Source organism: Notamacropus eugenii, chromosome 5, assembly GCF_028372415.1.
Source record: "Notamacropus eugenii isolate mMacEug1 chromosome 5, mMacEug1.pri_v2, whole genome shotgun sequence".
NCBI lineage: Eukaryota > Metazoa > Chordata > Mammalia > Diprotodontia > Macropodidae > Notamacropus > Notamacropus eugenii.
This window is the reverse complement of record NC_092876.1, coordinates 400,573,320-400,588,226: the sequence shown is the minus strand read 5'-3', so window position 1 is coordinate 400,588,226 and position 14,907 is coordinate 400,573,320. Positions and strand designations below refer to the sequence as shown.

At 34.9% G+C, this 14,907-nt stretch overlaps 1 protein-coding gene across 5 annotated transcripts in view; it reads right to left on the bottom strand.

Annotated features, from left to right (window-relative positions):
- Positions 1-14,907, bottom strand: part of HERC2 (HECT and RLD domain containing E3 ubiquitin protein ligase 2) — a 229,202-nt gene that overhangs the window by 138,372 nt on the left and 75,923 nt on the right. For all 5 annotated transcript variants that reach the window (XM_072614576.1, XM_072614573.1, XM_072614575.1 and 2 more), the window contains 6 exons: positions 13,449-13,700; positions 10,416-10,609; positions 8,681-8,881; positions 4,914-5,142; positions 4,638-4,762; positions 1,469-1,647 (listed from right to left, as the gene is read on the bottom strand). In XM_072614576.1, the coding sequence (XP_072470677.1) occupies positions 1,469-1,647; positions 4,638-4,762; positions 4,914-5,142; positions 8,681-8,881; positions 10,416-10,609; positions 13,449-13,700 (1,180 nt within the window). The remainder of the gene's footprint in view (positions 1-1,468; positions 1,648-4,637; positions 4,763-4,913; positions 5,143-8,680; positions 8,882-10,415; positions 10,610-13,448; positions 13,701-14,907) is intronic.

Genomic DNA, 14,907 nt, shown 5'->3' with positions numbered 1-14,907 from the left:
GAAAGTATTTTATCATCTAACAGATTAGGTATTCAATAACAGTTTCATGCAAGCATCTCTATTTCCCTGACAATACCTGCAATAATTTTATTGTATGTAAACTGAAAGGGAATGCTAACATCAGGACGGTCATGTTAATGAACGTCCCCTCCCACTCCATGTGCCTAAAAATATCACACAGGAAACAGAGGATACAAACAGCATCAATGCATGTAGAGCTAAGGTAGCTAATTCCCATGCCAGAAGTTCAATGCAAAGATAGAGAGATCTGGAGAAGTTATAATATATATATATAAAGAGTTCTTATCAATTAACCAATGACCCATTAAATCCAGTATTAAGCCTCTAAAACGTGGCACCAAATAATGTGCTGAAGGAGAGGATTTCTGCCCTCAATATTATCACATTTACCTCACCCTTTTCGGACTTACTTTTAGGTTTATTAACTACTGTATCCATGTTTTTAATTTTAGGTCAAAATTAATCAAAAATTCTATGTGCCAGTAGAGTGAGTGATAAGTTTCAACTATAAAAAGATTTTTCTTTCAGTCTGCATAGGGTGCTGCACATTTCTGATATTCTCACTTTGGTGAACAAGCTATATTTAATCTATCCACACAGATCACTCTAAAATATGAAACAATACAGGTAAGGTGTATTATGAACCTTAAAATGTAATATAAATATTAGCTATTACTGTTATCAAAAACCCTAATAAAACTAGCCTCCTACACCAATTCTAGTCTCTTATCTTACCAAGTCAAGTCTTAAATTTGTTTAGTCAGTCATCACATGAAAACCCTGTTACCTTACGGATCGCTTTATTTACTGAGATTCTTCTCCTTGTCTGTTATGTCTTTCTGAACATGAAGGGATCAGAGTCCTTTAACATATACTCAATAGTCCAGAAACAGCTTAACTATAGTGCTGCTACATAGGCATAGGATAACTTCTGCTGTTTCCTTGGCACTGACCATTTCGGTGACATGACTATAAAAACACAATGGGTTTTCAGCGAACAGATTAGAATTTCTCCTAGATTCTGTTCTTGTCAGTGTACTTGCTAAAGCTACCATCCACATTTATTATTTTGGATCCCTTCCATTTGCGATTACTACAGGACACTGCTCCACCAGGTTAACCTCCCTCACAAATTTCCAGTCTCACAAAAATGTACCTTCATAATCTTCCTAAAGGGTGGAATGATCTAAGTTACCTTGGTTGACTGCTTTAGCCAACATTCTTAATGAGCAGCAAAGGGCCAATATATTTATTCTTGCTTCACCTCAACCCTACAATTTACAGAAGAGTGATGCTGACTTTAAATCTGCCCACTGTTCCCACAGGATGTGAAGTCCTTATTTGATACTCCTCTTGGAAGAAAGAAAAAAAGCTTAGTAGAGACAATTATTCGTGCCTAGCCTCATATGATAACTTTCTGATATCATGCTTTTAAACAATCATTTACCTAAGGAGCTGCTGTATTAGTTGAACCAGAGGTAAACACTGTTTTCCAGCAGATTCATAAATTCCAGTATTAATAAGGTCTTTATCTAATGGTGTCCTACTCCGATGAAGTGTTGACGCATTTGCTTCCTGTTCATCAATCTCTTTTTCCTTCTGAGCTTCTTTTTTTGCTTCAATATCCTATGACATATAAAAGAGGAAAATATTAATACGTGTCTTGTTAGCAAATTAGTAAGACACACAATCTAGGAAAGAAAACAGCAAAGTCAAGTCACTTTGGATTCTCATAGCTCAAACAAGACAGATTCCAAATAATTACCAAAGTCAATGAAAAATTAACAAATCTGGCAAAAGTCATTCAACACAGAAATAAACTGCCTTGATATGGTACATTCAGGCCAAACCGAGGCCCCAAATAAAGTGAGACCTTCCTTGTACCATCGATACTGACAAATCTCACACTATCAGTTTCTCCCTTATTATTGACTCCTTCTTCTATGTACATGAAAAAGTTTGGCCCTCCTTAAACCAGAAGACTAAACCTTCCCTCACTCAACATTACTGACTAGAAAATAGCCTGTTTCTCCAATTTATTCCACTGACAATTCTCTCAAGAAACTATCTACACTTACATAATGATCTCCTGTCACCTTTGTTCTACCAAATATTCCACTAACAATACTTTCTATAAGGTTACCACTGACCTAATTACCAAATTGAAAGGTGTTTTTTCTCCATTCTCATGGTCCTCTTCACCAGCTGCTGACCACCTCCAAGATTCTCTACTCCATTAATTTCCTAAATACTATACTCTTGTGACCTTACAACTACCTCTAACTTTTAAGATCTCCTCTTTTCTTCCCTGTCTCCCAAATGCAAATAGTTCTCCAAGAATTTGTCCTTACCCCTCTTTCTGTCTACACATTCAGTCTCAAGATTTTATATCCTTAAGGCTTTAAATATGCAGGTACTTACTGATCTCTACCCACAACCTTTCTTGTGACTTCCAGTTCCATATTTCCAAATGTCTGCTACATACTTCCATTCGTACATCAAAGCAATCTCTCAGATAAAGCTCAATTTCTCCCCTTCCCACTTCCAAATGAGTTCGACACCTTCTTGCTACACTACTTTAATTGTACCACTGTCCTATCTGTCATCCAATTTGCAACTTCTCTCATATTTTACTTCTTCTACATCTCCATCAAAGCAGTTACCAAGGTCTGTGAATGTCTCCTTCAAAATCTTTCTCTCAGCCCTCCAACCCTTTCAGTTTCCTCTGCTACCATCTGAACTAAGATCTTTATTTAAGCTCATGCCTAGATTACAGCAGTACTCCTAAAAGGTCTCCAGGCTTGCAATCTCTTCAATTTCACATTTATCTTAAGGCACTGCTTTCTTTGTGTCAATCAGACACTCAAAACCTTTAATGGCTCCTTATTTCTTATAGAATACAAATTTCTTACCTTTACATCTCAGGTGGTCGAAATTAGGCCCAACCCATGAAGCTTTCCAGGATATTCCTACTATCTCTTCAAGTATTCTACACATCAGCCAAAGTAAGCTACACATTCCCCACTCCACTCTAGTCTTTTCAACTCCGCTCTTCCTTACACAAGTGTATTCCTTTCTAGTATCTTCTTATCGAAACTTACTCCAATCTTTAAGGCCTAATTCAAACTTCACTACCTCCACAGATTCGCTCTTGATCACTCCAGTCAGAAGTTATATTACCCTCTTATGAATTTCTACAGCAGAATGTAAGCTCCCTAAATGGAGGAAGCATTTCACACACCTTTCCCTCACATTTTGTGCCATGCGCTGCTTGTGTTCAAATATCTGCAATACATAGATCAATAGACTGATAGACAGATTAAACAGATGAATAAATGAAGTTATTTAATAAATGTTTTTCAACAACAGCAACTAGATTCCACATGAAGTAAAAACACTTTCCCTAAAAAAGATTTTAGGATTGCTTATGACATGGGTGGGAAACCTGCAGCCTCAAGGTCACATGCTGCCCTCTAGGTCCTCAAGTGCAGCCCTTTGACTGAATCCAAACTTCATAGAACAAAGCCCCTTAATAAACTCAGCAGAACATCATCTATATGAGATCCCCACAGGTGTTCCTCTTCCAATTTTTCGTGATAAATTTAGTTTACTGAGATGCCTAAATGTTCTATAATGATTGTTAAAGCTGCTCACCAACATATATAAGAAGAGACATATGTTTGCAAGGTTAAACTGAAACAGAAAGAACAGAGAATAGACATAAAATATTTTTATATATCCTGCGGAAAATTGAGATTGCTAATATCACTATATTCCTCATTTTGAAAAATATAAATATTTCAGAATAGAAGTAGTTATGTTGTAAATTTTTCGAAGATGTGTGGTCTTTTTCTCTTACTACTGCTTATTTTAGGTAAGGGCAATGTAGTCTCTCTTTTGCTTGCTCCCTCTCTATTTTTCTCAATCTCTCTCTTTCATTTCACATTTGTCTAGAGACCAAAAGGTTAAGAGACATTTCATTTTTCTACCCAACCAAAAGTTACAATACACCCCAGAACAAATTATTCAGCGGATCCTTGGGATTTGTCCCTCTTCATTACTCTGTCTTAACTTTCCAGAAGTATCTTTTCCTGCAAGTTGAAACCTCCACTTTTGTCCTCAATACTGTGTTTTCTCTCTCTTTTTGAGTCTTAGCATTGTTTGCATTCCTTCTGTGTTTCTTCTCTACCTAACTATAATATATATGATTAACAATTAGATTATGTTAAAGCTAATTTTTTAATGCAAAGTAGTTATCTGAACAAATTCTTATATTAAAGAACTATGATTTGCATATTTGTATTTGGGCTAAAATTCTCACACTGTGATCAACACATTACTTTATAATTTTGTAAGTTTAATAAACTTAAATTCATACTTTCAAAGAAAGACTTGTAAAAGTATGAGTCACTGGGTACAATCCACACTAATAACTAAAAGATGCCAAATTCAAAGAATTCTTGGAAAAATACATATTCATGAAAAAGCTCTCACTTATATGTGTGTGTGAACATGCACACATGTACCACACACACACACGTGTGTGTGTGTGTGTGTGTGTGTGTGTGTGTGTGTGTGTGTGGTGTATCAAAATAAAGCCTATTGTCAGATTATACCTGTATTTCTGCAGTGATGGCAGCATTTAATGCAGACTCTAATCCTCCATCAGCCATCAAACTGCCTACAAGAAGATCAATCATAAAACGACGTCCTGGGCTTATATTCATGTCATTTCCTGAAACTTAAAAAAAAAAAAAAAAGGAAGACTTGAAATGAAAGCAAATCATTTTCCAGAGGGGTTGGGGGGACGGGGTGAAAGGTACAACTGTAAGGCTCCTGCATCTTTTATCTGTTTCTCTTTTCCTTAGTCCCACATCTGTTTCCAGGCCTACCTGCACTGGGTAAGAGAGCTGAAAGAGCTCTTGCTCGTTCCTCTGCTGTTGGAAGCAACACAGACCATCCACTCTGTAGTACTGCTTGAGCAGCTGATTGCACTGTGTTAAGAACTCCAGCATTACTTGCTAGTGTTACAACTGTTTGTTTCAAGCTATTCAACAGCACACTTCCCAGACCCAATCCAAGACACTCCGGATCAACCTGGTGACTAATAGCAGCATGCAACTGAAAGAAAACAAGTTAATTTCACTCATACTTTGAACAATTAAATGGAAATCTATCATCAAAATTCTAAGAACAGAATAGAACTTTATTACAATGTCAATCTAAACAAAAAACAATAATTCATATTTATGCAGCACACTACAGTTTAAAAAGGACTTTCTTCACAATGATCATTTCACTACATTACAACACACCAGGAAGCTGAGGCTTAAAGAGCTAAAGGGCCCTGCCCAGGGTCACAAAGCTTAGGAGCATTAGAAGAGGTCCTTGAACAACAAATCTCAGGTTCATGTATTCCACTTGCCCCCAACAAAAATAACTGAAATTTTAATAGCACTTTCATACATTAACTGATTACCTCAATGTCATCTCTTCCATGAAGTATTTTCTATACTTTCCCCCATTCTCATCAGTAAAAATCTATCCTTACTCTCAGACCTTACATAGTTCTTTTTTTATGCTTCCTTTACGGTCTTATAATGGGCCATTTTATTTATTTTTGTGTATCATACCTCCATTAGACCATAAGATTGCAGATGAGGTCTCATCTAATTTTTATATCTCTCCCAGTACCTGGAAAAGTATTCTGCACAAAGCTGCTTTTAATAGTTGCTCTGATAGGAACTTAATATTTGTTAAGGTTAAATTAGCATAACCCTGACATAAACGCCTGAAAATAGGCAAGATTAAGTCAAATTGCGGGTCAAATCATGTCCCTTAGTAATTTCTGACATTCAAGTCTCTAACTTTATAATAAACAGTCTATGAGACAGAAAGTTGTGGCCCAGCAGAAAAAACATGAATCCCTCAAGGAGTTCAAATTTCAACTCTGCACATGCTAGCCAGACAAACTTGGGCAATCATTTAAATTCCCTAACCTTAATTACTCTTTCTGAAAGACCAATACATACACTATCAACTTCAAATGGTTATTGTGAGGGCAACAGTTTGTAAACTTTAAAGAACAATAACTCTTTTTAGAAAGAAAAGCAGCAGCATTGCATATCCCTGGAAATAGCAGAATCAATTCAAATCAGCAAATGTGTGTTAACTGTGATTCCACTCAGAGCACTGCTTCTGATACGAGGAGAAAACAAAGTGTTTTAGATAAAGACATCCCTGATATACTGAACTTGGGCTGCCTGTTCCTGGGATAATAAGTACCCAGATACAATACACTGAAAGTGTATTGGACAGAGGATTCTGGGAAGATGGCAGCGTAGGTCAGAAAATTCCAAGTTCTCAAGATTTCCCCCCAAAAAGAGTTAGAATAGCACCTTAGGAAGGGTGCAGATAAATAAGAACAGGGGCCCAACCCAGGTCTTCCTGGGGCAACAAGAGAAGATCTGAAGAAAAATCACAGGACGAGGTTTGGTCCCAAAGAAGAGTAAACACCTCCAGGCTAGGTTCCACTTTAACAAGTGGCAAGTCCTAGGGTGAGTTGGTTTGAGAGGCTGCCTCAGTCCCATCCACAGGAACTTTCACCACCAGCATAGTGGGGGAAGTTGGGCATTTGAGCCATGGAAGATTGAGAGAACCTCTGAAGATAAGGAATGCCAGGCCCAGCTGTGCTGCTAAGAGGGGCGAGGTGAGAAAGATCCAGCACACACCCTGGCAAGTGCAGAAGCAGTGGGGCAGAAAACCTGTGGCTGTGGGCACTTACAGGAGATTGGAGATTTAGTGTTGGTTACAGGAAGGAGAGGAGAACTGAAGATCTTGGGCAAGAGGTACCATTTCCCAAACCTCAGGGCTAGAGATGATTACAAAAATTAAGCTATTATCACAAAAAAATGCAAAGGCAAGGAGAAAGAATCCAACCATAGAAAGCGATCATAGGAATAAAGATGACAGAGGAGTTTTCAGTGGAGGCTATTGAAGCAAAGAAACCCCCAAACAATAATGTCAAATGGACACCTGCCCCAAAAAAATTCTTAGAAGATCTTAAAAAAGAATTTAAAAACCAAATAACAGAGACAGAAGAAAAACTAAAGAGAAAAAAGAATAATCCAAGAAAAACAAGGAAAGCTAACCAATTAGAAAAGGAAATCCAGAATCTTAAGGAAAAAAATGACACCTTGAAAATTAGAATTGGGCAAAGTGAAGTCTGCAAAATAATAAGATATCAAGAAATAATTAACAAAAATATGAATAATGAAAAAATAGAAGAGAAAACGAAACATAAGAAAAACAACAGATTTGGGGAATAGATCAACAAGAGAAAATATAAAAATAATCAGACTAATTGAAAGTTATGATCAAAAAATGAATCTTGCTACAATAATACAAGAAATAATTAAAGAAAATTGTTGTAGAAATAGAAAAAAATCTATCAATCCACACTTAAAAGAGATTCTATGAGGAAAACTCATAGGAATATTACAATCAAATTCCAAAAGCCCCTGCTCAAGGATAAAACATTAAGAACACCAAGATAAAAACAATTTAAATTTGGTGGTGTCACAGTTAGACTCGCACAAGATCCAGCAGCAAGAGACATTAAAGGACCACAGGTCTTCGAACATAATATATCGAAGAGCAAAGGAATTGGGGCTCTGGCCAAAAATATCATACCCTGCAAGGCAAAGCATTATCCTGAATGAAAAAAGAAATGGACATTGGATAAACCCTCAGACTTTCAAGACTTTGTTAAAAAAAAAAAAAATCCTGAACTTAATAGAAGATTTGACTTCAAGAACCTAGAGAAACATAAGGTATATACCAAAGACTGATTATAAGGGATTCATAAGGACAGACTGTTTAGATATATGTGTGTGTATATATATACATGCATGCACATACATATTTTATATATATATACACACATATATATAAATAAAATGTAAAATGTAAAATAAAAAGGGGTACTGGACAGTTGCAAAACCAATTATTACACAAGACAGTTAGAAAAAAGCACAAAGTATACTCAAAACAGCAAATAGCAAGAAGGTACGAATGGAAAGGGAGAGCAGGACCAGAATAAAAAAGCCTAAAACACCCAGTGAGCAGTGTGACCTTTACTTGATCAGCAAGAAAGATACTATGAAAGCTTTTGAGCATAAAGTTATTATAATAATTCAGGCAGGCAGAAATGACAGCATATACTAGGCAGAGGCAGTATAGACACAAGCAAATAACTCAACTAAATTAGAAAGGCCATTGTGGAAAAATTGAGTTTGAAGAATATGAAATTAAATAACATGGACTTAAATCTTCCTCTTTGTTTTTGCTTACTCTGTAAATGCAAATTTTAATAGGTTTAAATTTACATTATTACAGTATATCAGAGAAAAAAACAGCACAATGTGTATATTCTTGCATTTCCCTGAATCTCGATTTAAGTGACCACATATGTCACTGGATTGATTTTCATCTTATCAAAAAAATTTAGATTCCCATACCACAGTCACACCTTATATTTGGAAAATTTTGTTTATAATTCATAACAAAATGTTAGAACCTAAAAAATGTCTTCAATTACTTTATAAAAATTCTTAAGTATATCTAAATAGTCATTTGAAAAAAAAGGAATATAAGATACCTGAAGTCTCAGAAGGTTCAATGTTGCCACTGCCATACATTCTTTCTCCTGTGGGGGTGGCCAGTCAGAGGTGCCGTCCATCCCTTCACTTACTTGTCGTAATAAGAGATCCAACTGTTCAAATGTCATTGGGCAAACATCCACCACAAAAGGTACACGGAGGCCAATGGACCACTCAGAACAAGAAGACCAAGCAAAACTCTATACATGAAATATAAATATCTAAAATGAATCTCCAAAAGTCAACTCAAAGAGGTACAAAAGACATAGAGTGTCATCAATATTAAGGACAGCCATTATTCAGTGCTTCATCATTACAGCTGTCATTTCCTAAAATCATTTCTTCTTCAATCTTTTTTTTTCCCAGATGAAACCCAATTGTTGAAATTCTCTAAAACTCTCTATTTTCCAGATGCATCTGTCTCTAGCTCTTTTGGCTATCTCTCTCCCTTTTATCTTCTCTCTAACAGATGTTTAACCTTGTTTGTTACATGGACTCTTTTGGCAGTCTTAGAAATCTATGGAATCCTCAGAATAATGTTTTGAAATATGTAAAATAATATAGAATAGGATTAAAAAGGAAACCAACTACACTGAACTACAGTCATCAAAATATTTCTTGTAAATGATTTCATGGGAACCATGTTAAAAAAAACCCTGCTCGGATCATTTATCCATACTTTCCATACTTTTTTCCTTCAATCTCTAGATGCCACAGGGTTCATTAAAAAAAAAAATCACTCTTCAACTGGAAAATTCCTGTTAGTGGTAATTAGAACATGGGCAACAAATTAAAATTATGCATTCAAAATAAAATGGAAAATGCATTTTACAACTGCTATCCCATGAGTACTCAACGTGAAACAACTTTTAAGTGATAATTTACTATGTGGGTGAAAATGTCATTGCCATAATCTTTTTCAAATATGAATTCTAAACTTAAAATAACTAATAACTTCCTTGTTTATGAGGTGCATATAAATAAAAGAAGTGACTTCTAGTCCCTAAGCACTAAAGATACCCTTAAAATGAAAAGGAAATTTGCATTTATCCATACTGCAACCAAAGGAGAAAGCAAAAAGAAATCAATTTTGATGTGAGGTCACCTAAACCACTTTTGAACTTCTGAAATAAGGTATATTTATACAGTACATTACAAAAAGTTCTACAGAATAATCTTGTATTAGGGCCAATGCTAATAAATGTTAACAATTCTATTCCTTAAAAAAAAAAATCATAGATAGTTGAAAGCTATATTGACAATCAAACAATATTATAACACTGTTCACCACTAATAATGCTCTTGCAACTAAGCAATATTCTGTTCAGTTATTCATTCTACATGTTTTACTTCAAGACAAACATGAGGCAATAATATCAGAAATGACTTTCTTAATGGACTCCATTTCTTAGTTCATTCAGTCATTCACTCTCCTGTAATAAAACTATGAACATAACTTCCTACTTCCCAGTCCAGAATATTTAGGTTTAGTTCCAAGGGCTGGTAAACCTTCATCTCATAAATTTGGAAACAAATATGTCCTAATTCAGAAAAATTTATCCTAATCTTTAAAATTTCTTTTACTACACTTAAAAAAAGAGTTATAACTCAATATTAATGCCTTTTCTTCTACTCAGGAAGAGAACAAGATACTGGATTAAAATATCAAATAATAAGATGAGTTTTTTATTCTTTTTAAACTTTTTTTAAAAAGCTGAAACTTTTATTGGTTACCTGAGCAGGCCCACAAGCAATTCCAACTATATGTTTTGTATCTAATCCTGGCAAAGCTGTAGGTTCAGGTTTGGTAATCCGAAGGGTGTCAAAGTGCTGACACTGATCATTGCTTCCCCAGCTATGAACTTCACTGTCCTCAGTAAGAGCTAAGCAGTGTGTAGAACCAGCAGCCACATCTACTACTTTTTTACCTATGGAACAAAAGGAAATTCAAGTACGCTATTAATTATCAGTCTGGTAATAATAAAAATAACTTACAGCACATCATAACTTGTTTTACAGTTAAACTGCTTTATATCCATTTATTAACGTGATCCTCTCAATAATTTTAAATATATACTGTAAAGCATTATTACCCCCCTTTTACAGACAGGAAACTTAGGTTCAGAGAAGTTAAGTGAGTCAACCAAGGAGAAACAACTGAATTCAATAAATATTTATTAAGTATCTTCTCTTTACAGAACTCCATACTAAACACTATTAGGTGCTCATGGATAGCACAGTCAGGACTGAAAGCGGAATCTTGTGACTCTAGGCCAATACTTCTTATACTGCAGGCTGCAGTCTCTCAAGAAAAGACATAAGAAATCAGAAGCTACCAAAACTAAAATAAATGTAATTCAATACTTTATTATTTAGTAAGGTTCATCTAGTTTTAAGATTATTGCTAGGTTTAAAATCACTAATGTTGCTTACAAACTACAAGTTTTAGGTGCCAATAATCTAAGCAGTAAATCCTGAAGAAGGGATTGTTAAGTTCCTTGCTCCTTACTAAACTTCTCCCTGATTCAGACAAATAACTGTCAAATAATTATCCCCTGTTTTCTACCCACTCTATTAAATCACTTCTCAAAAAATAAATTTTCCTCCCTAATTAATAAACGGTCAAAGGATATGAACAGGCAGTTTTCAGAGGAAGAAATTAAAGCTATCTATAGTCATATGAAAAAATGCTCCAAATCACTATTTATTAGAGAAATGCAAATCAAAACAACTCTGAGGTACTACATCACATCTATCAGATTGAATAATGTGACAAAACAGGAAGATGATAAAGCTTGGAGAAGATGTGGGAGAGTTGGAGCACTAATTCATTGTTGGTGGAGCTGTGAGCTGATCCAACCATTCTGGAGAGCAATTTGGAACTATGCCCAAAGGGCTATAAAAATGTGCATACCCTTTGGCCCAGCAATGTCACTTCCAGGGCTGTATCCCAAAGAAATCATAAAAATGGGAAGAAGACGCACATGTACAAAAACATTTAGAGCAGTTTTTCTTGTGGTGACCAAGAAATGGAAATTGAGGGAATGCCCATCAATTGCAGAATGGCTGAACAAGTTGTGGTATATGAATGCAATGAATACTATTGTGCTATAAGAAAAGATGATCAGGAAGACTTCAGAGAGGCCTGGAAGGACTTATATGAACTGATGCTGAGTGAAATGAGCAGAACCTGGAGAAGATTATACACAGTAACAGCCACAGGGCGCGAGGACTGTTTCTGATAGATTTAGCCCTTCACAGCAATACAATGATCTAAAACATTCCCAAAGGACTCTTAAGGCAAAATGCCATCCACATCCAGAAAAAGAACTATGAAATCGGAACACAGAATGAAGCAGACTCTTTTCTCCTGTGTTACGTTTTGTTTTGGTTTGGCTTTTCTCATGGTTTCTACCATTCGTTTTAATTCTTCTATGCAACATGACTAATGTGAAAATGTGTTTAATAAGAATGTATGTGCAGAACCCACATAAGATTGCATGCCACCTCAGGGAGAGAGGGGGAGAAAATTTAAGACTTATGGAAGTGATTGTTGAAAACCGAAAACAAATAAAAAAATTTTTTAAAACATAATAAATAAAATAAAATAAACTTTGCTCTTCAAGAGAGCTCTTTCAAGGAAATTCTTTTTTGCCCGAAATACATTGCTGAAGTAAGGGAAAAAAACCAATCCTTTTAGGAATCATGAGTAGTATGAATGTAAATGTTAAGATTTATAATTTATAGGTAGCAGAACAAGACCAACACAAAGAGAATTTCCTAAGAGATCACAATGTTCTTAACTCCCCTGGAACTAAAAGACTCCCAAATAAATGCAGTAGCAGCTGTGCTCTAGGCACAGATAGCCCCACAAACTTCCATAAAATACAAATAAAAAATAACAAAAGCAAATGAAATCTGAGGATACAAGAATTATGACTAGTTAGCATGCCAAATGAATAAAAATAAGAAAATGTATTTGTTTACAAAAGGGTGAGTACAACACTGTAAAGTTCATCAAGTATACAGAAAAAGTAAATCATAGTTCAATTTAATGAATATTTATTAAGTGTCCAGTAAGGAAAGACAGGGAGCTTAGACAGGCATGGTCTTTACCCTCATGAAGTTCCCTCTATGAGCATTATGCAATATGTGTTAAAAATAACTTCAATACAAAATACTGCATGATAAGTGCATAGAGAGGTACACACAAAGTATTACATGAAAGGTCTGAGGAGAGGACAAGGTTACCCATTTGAGAGATGTGAAGAATTATAAATATGACTTTCCAGGAATGCATAACTCTTATTAAAAGCTGTATAAAAATGTTTCCTTTAAAAGTAATTGCAGATTGAGTTGTAATACTTAGGAGAAGGAATTAAAATACTTCATCTAAATTTATTCATTCTAAAAAAATGAAATATGTGTACAGACATATTAATCATATATACACATACATATTTAATTTTATTTACAGGATAATTTTTACTTATTCTTTAAGCAGAGGGAGTCTTAACAGTATATCATAATTTAACACCCATCATTTTAAGAAAGCAAACTTGCTTAGTTGGTATTTCTATCATACTGTGAATACCTACGGTTAATAATGATGAGTGAAGGTTTTAAAACTATAAATGTAGAGAAATGTAAATTTTAGTTAAAAAATATTAAATCCTTCCAAGAAAATCACCAAAGAAACCAGCTCTGTCATATTTCTAGTTAAGGAGAAGAGGTAACAACAAACCTTGCTTTTTATTTTGCACTTACCCTGTAAGCCTTCTAATAGTTTGGGATATCGAACATGTTCCTCTGTCCCGTGCCCAAGTCTCTGATTGTCACCTTTTCCCCAGGAGTAAACTTGACCATCTTTCGTTAAAGCAATAGAAAACTGACTCCCACAGCGTACTTTAACAACATCTAGATCTTGAAGTTTTTCAATAAGTTTTGGTGTTTTACAACCATCACTACCACCTCTTCCTAGTTTTCCATAATCCCCATCACCCCAAGACCAGACTTGACCTGGAAAAGAAAATATAGAACTCATTTCCAGGTACACCACATTTGCACAATCAATAAGGAGAATGGCATGTCAAAATTGGAACTGTAAGATTCCTAAGAAAACTGAAGTTATTTTAGAACAAAAAAAAGTAGCCTCACAATGCTTTGTATATGAAAAGCTGGCAATAAATATTGAATTATAATATATTTTACTATTATATTATAATAAATTAATAAATATTAAATCTAATATATAGTTAATTCACATGAACATAGAATTAACAGAGAAAAGAAAAAATTACAAAATAAAGAAGTTACTAAAAATATAAATAAAACTCTGAATCTGCTTTGACCTCAATTAAATACTTCTTTAACAAAAAAGGAACTATACCACTAATATGAAAACAATATATTTTCAAATAAAGGGGAATATTTTCCTTCCATAACACAAGCCAAATTCCAAAAATATCTTGATATATTGTGGAATGATAAGCCAAATGTATTAAGGAACTTTTATGTAAAATACAGCACCTTTGGGGAAAAACAGCTAAAGAGCCATTTATGTTTTTGTGCTCAATGCTAATCAATAATATGATGTAGCATCCTCAGCACATTCCACCTCTCAAAATGAACTAACAATCATAGACTGTTAAAAAAAAAAATAACAGAGTCCTAAATCTAGAAGTTGATAGTTCGACTGGACTCTGAAGTGGTTGGACTACATCTGCGTGCGTGCCTGCGTGTGCGTGTATTTTAATTGGCTCAACACTGGGGTATATGCAATAAAAGGCAACCAAGAAGGTGAAAAGTCTGTAGAGCATATTATTGGAGAAATATTTAAAGAAACAGAATGTTTAACCCAAAAAGAAAAGACTAAATTCTTGGAGTAGTTTGTTAAGTTTATGGGGTCTTTTATATAGGGGTGCAGGTAGGGAAGAGAGTGGAAAATGAAGGGGCCTGGGAAAGAAACATTGCTGTCATCAATTATTTGAGGGTTGCCACACAGAAAAGAAAAGGCAGGCATTTTCTCTGGCACTAGAGAACAGAAATAGTACCAATTACAGGATAAAATTACAGGAAATTGGGAAATTTTGGCTAACTCAGGTAGCCTAATTCCAAATACAACAGAATTTAAAGTTCACAGTTAGCAACAAAAACTTCCCAGTTAATGGTACAGAATTCTAAACTCTACATGGAAATTTTATAAAATTTTCTTTGGTTCTAAACA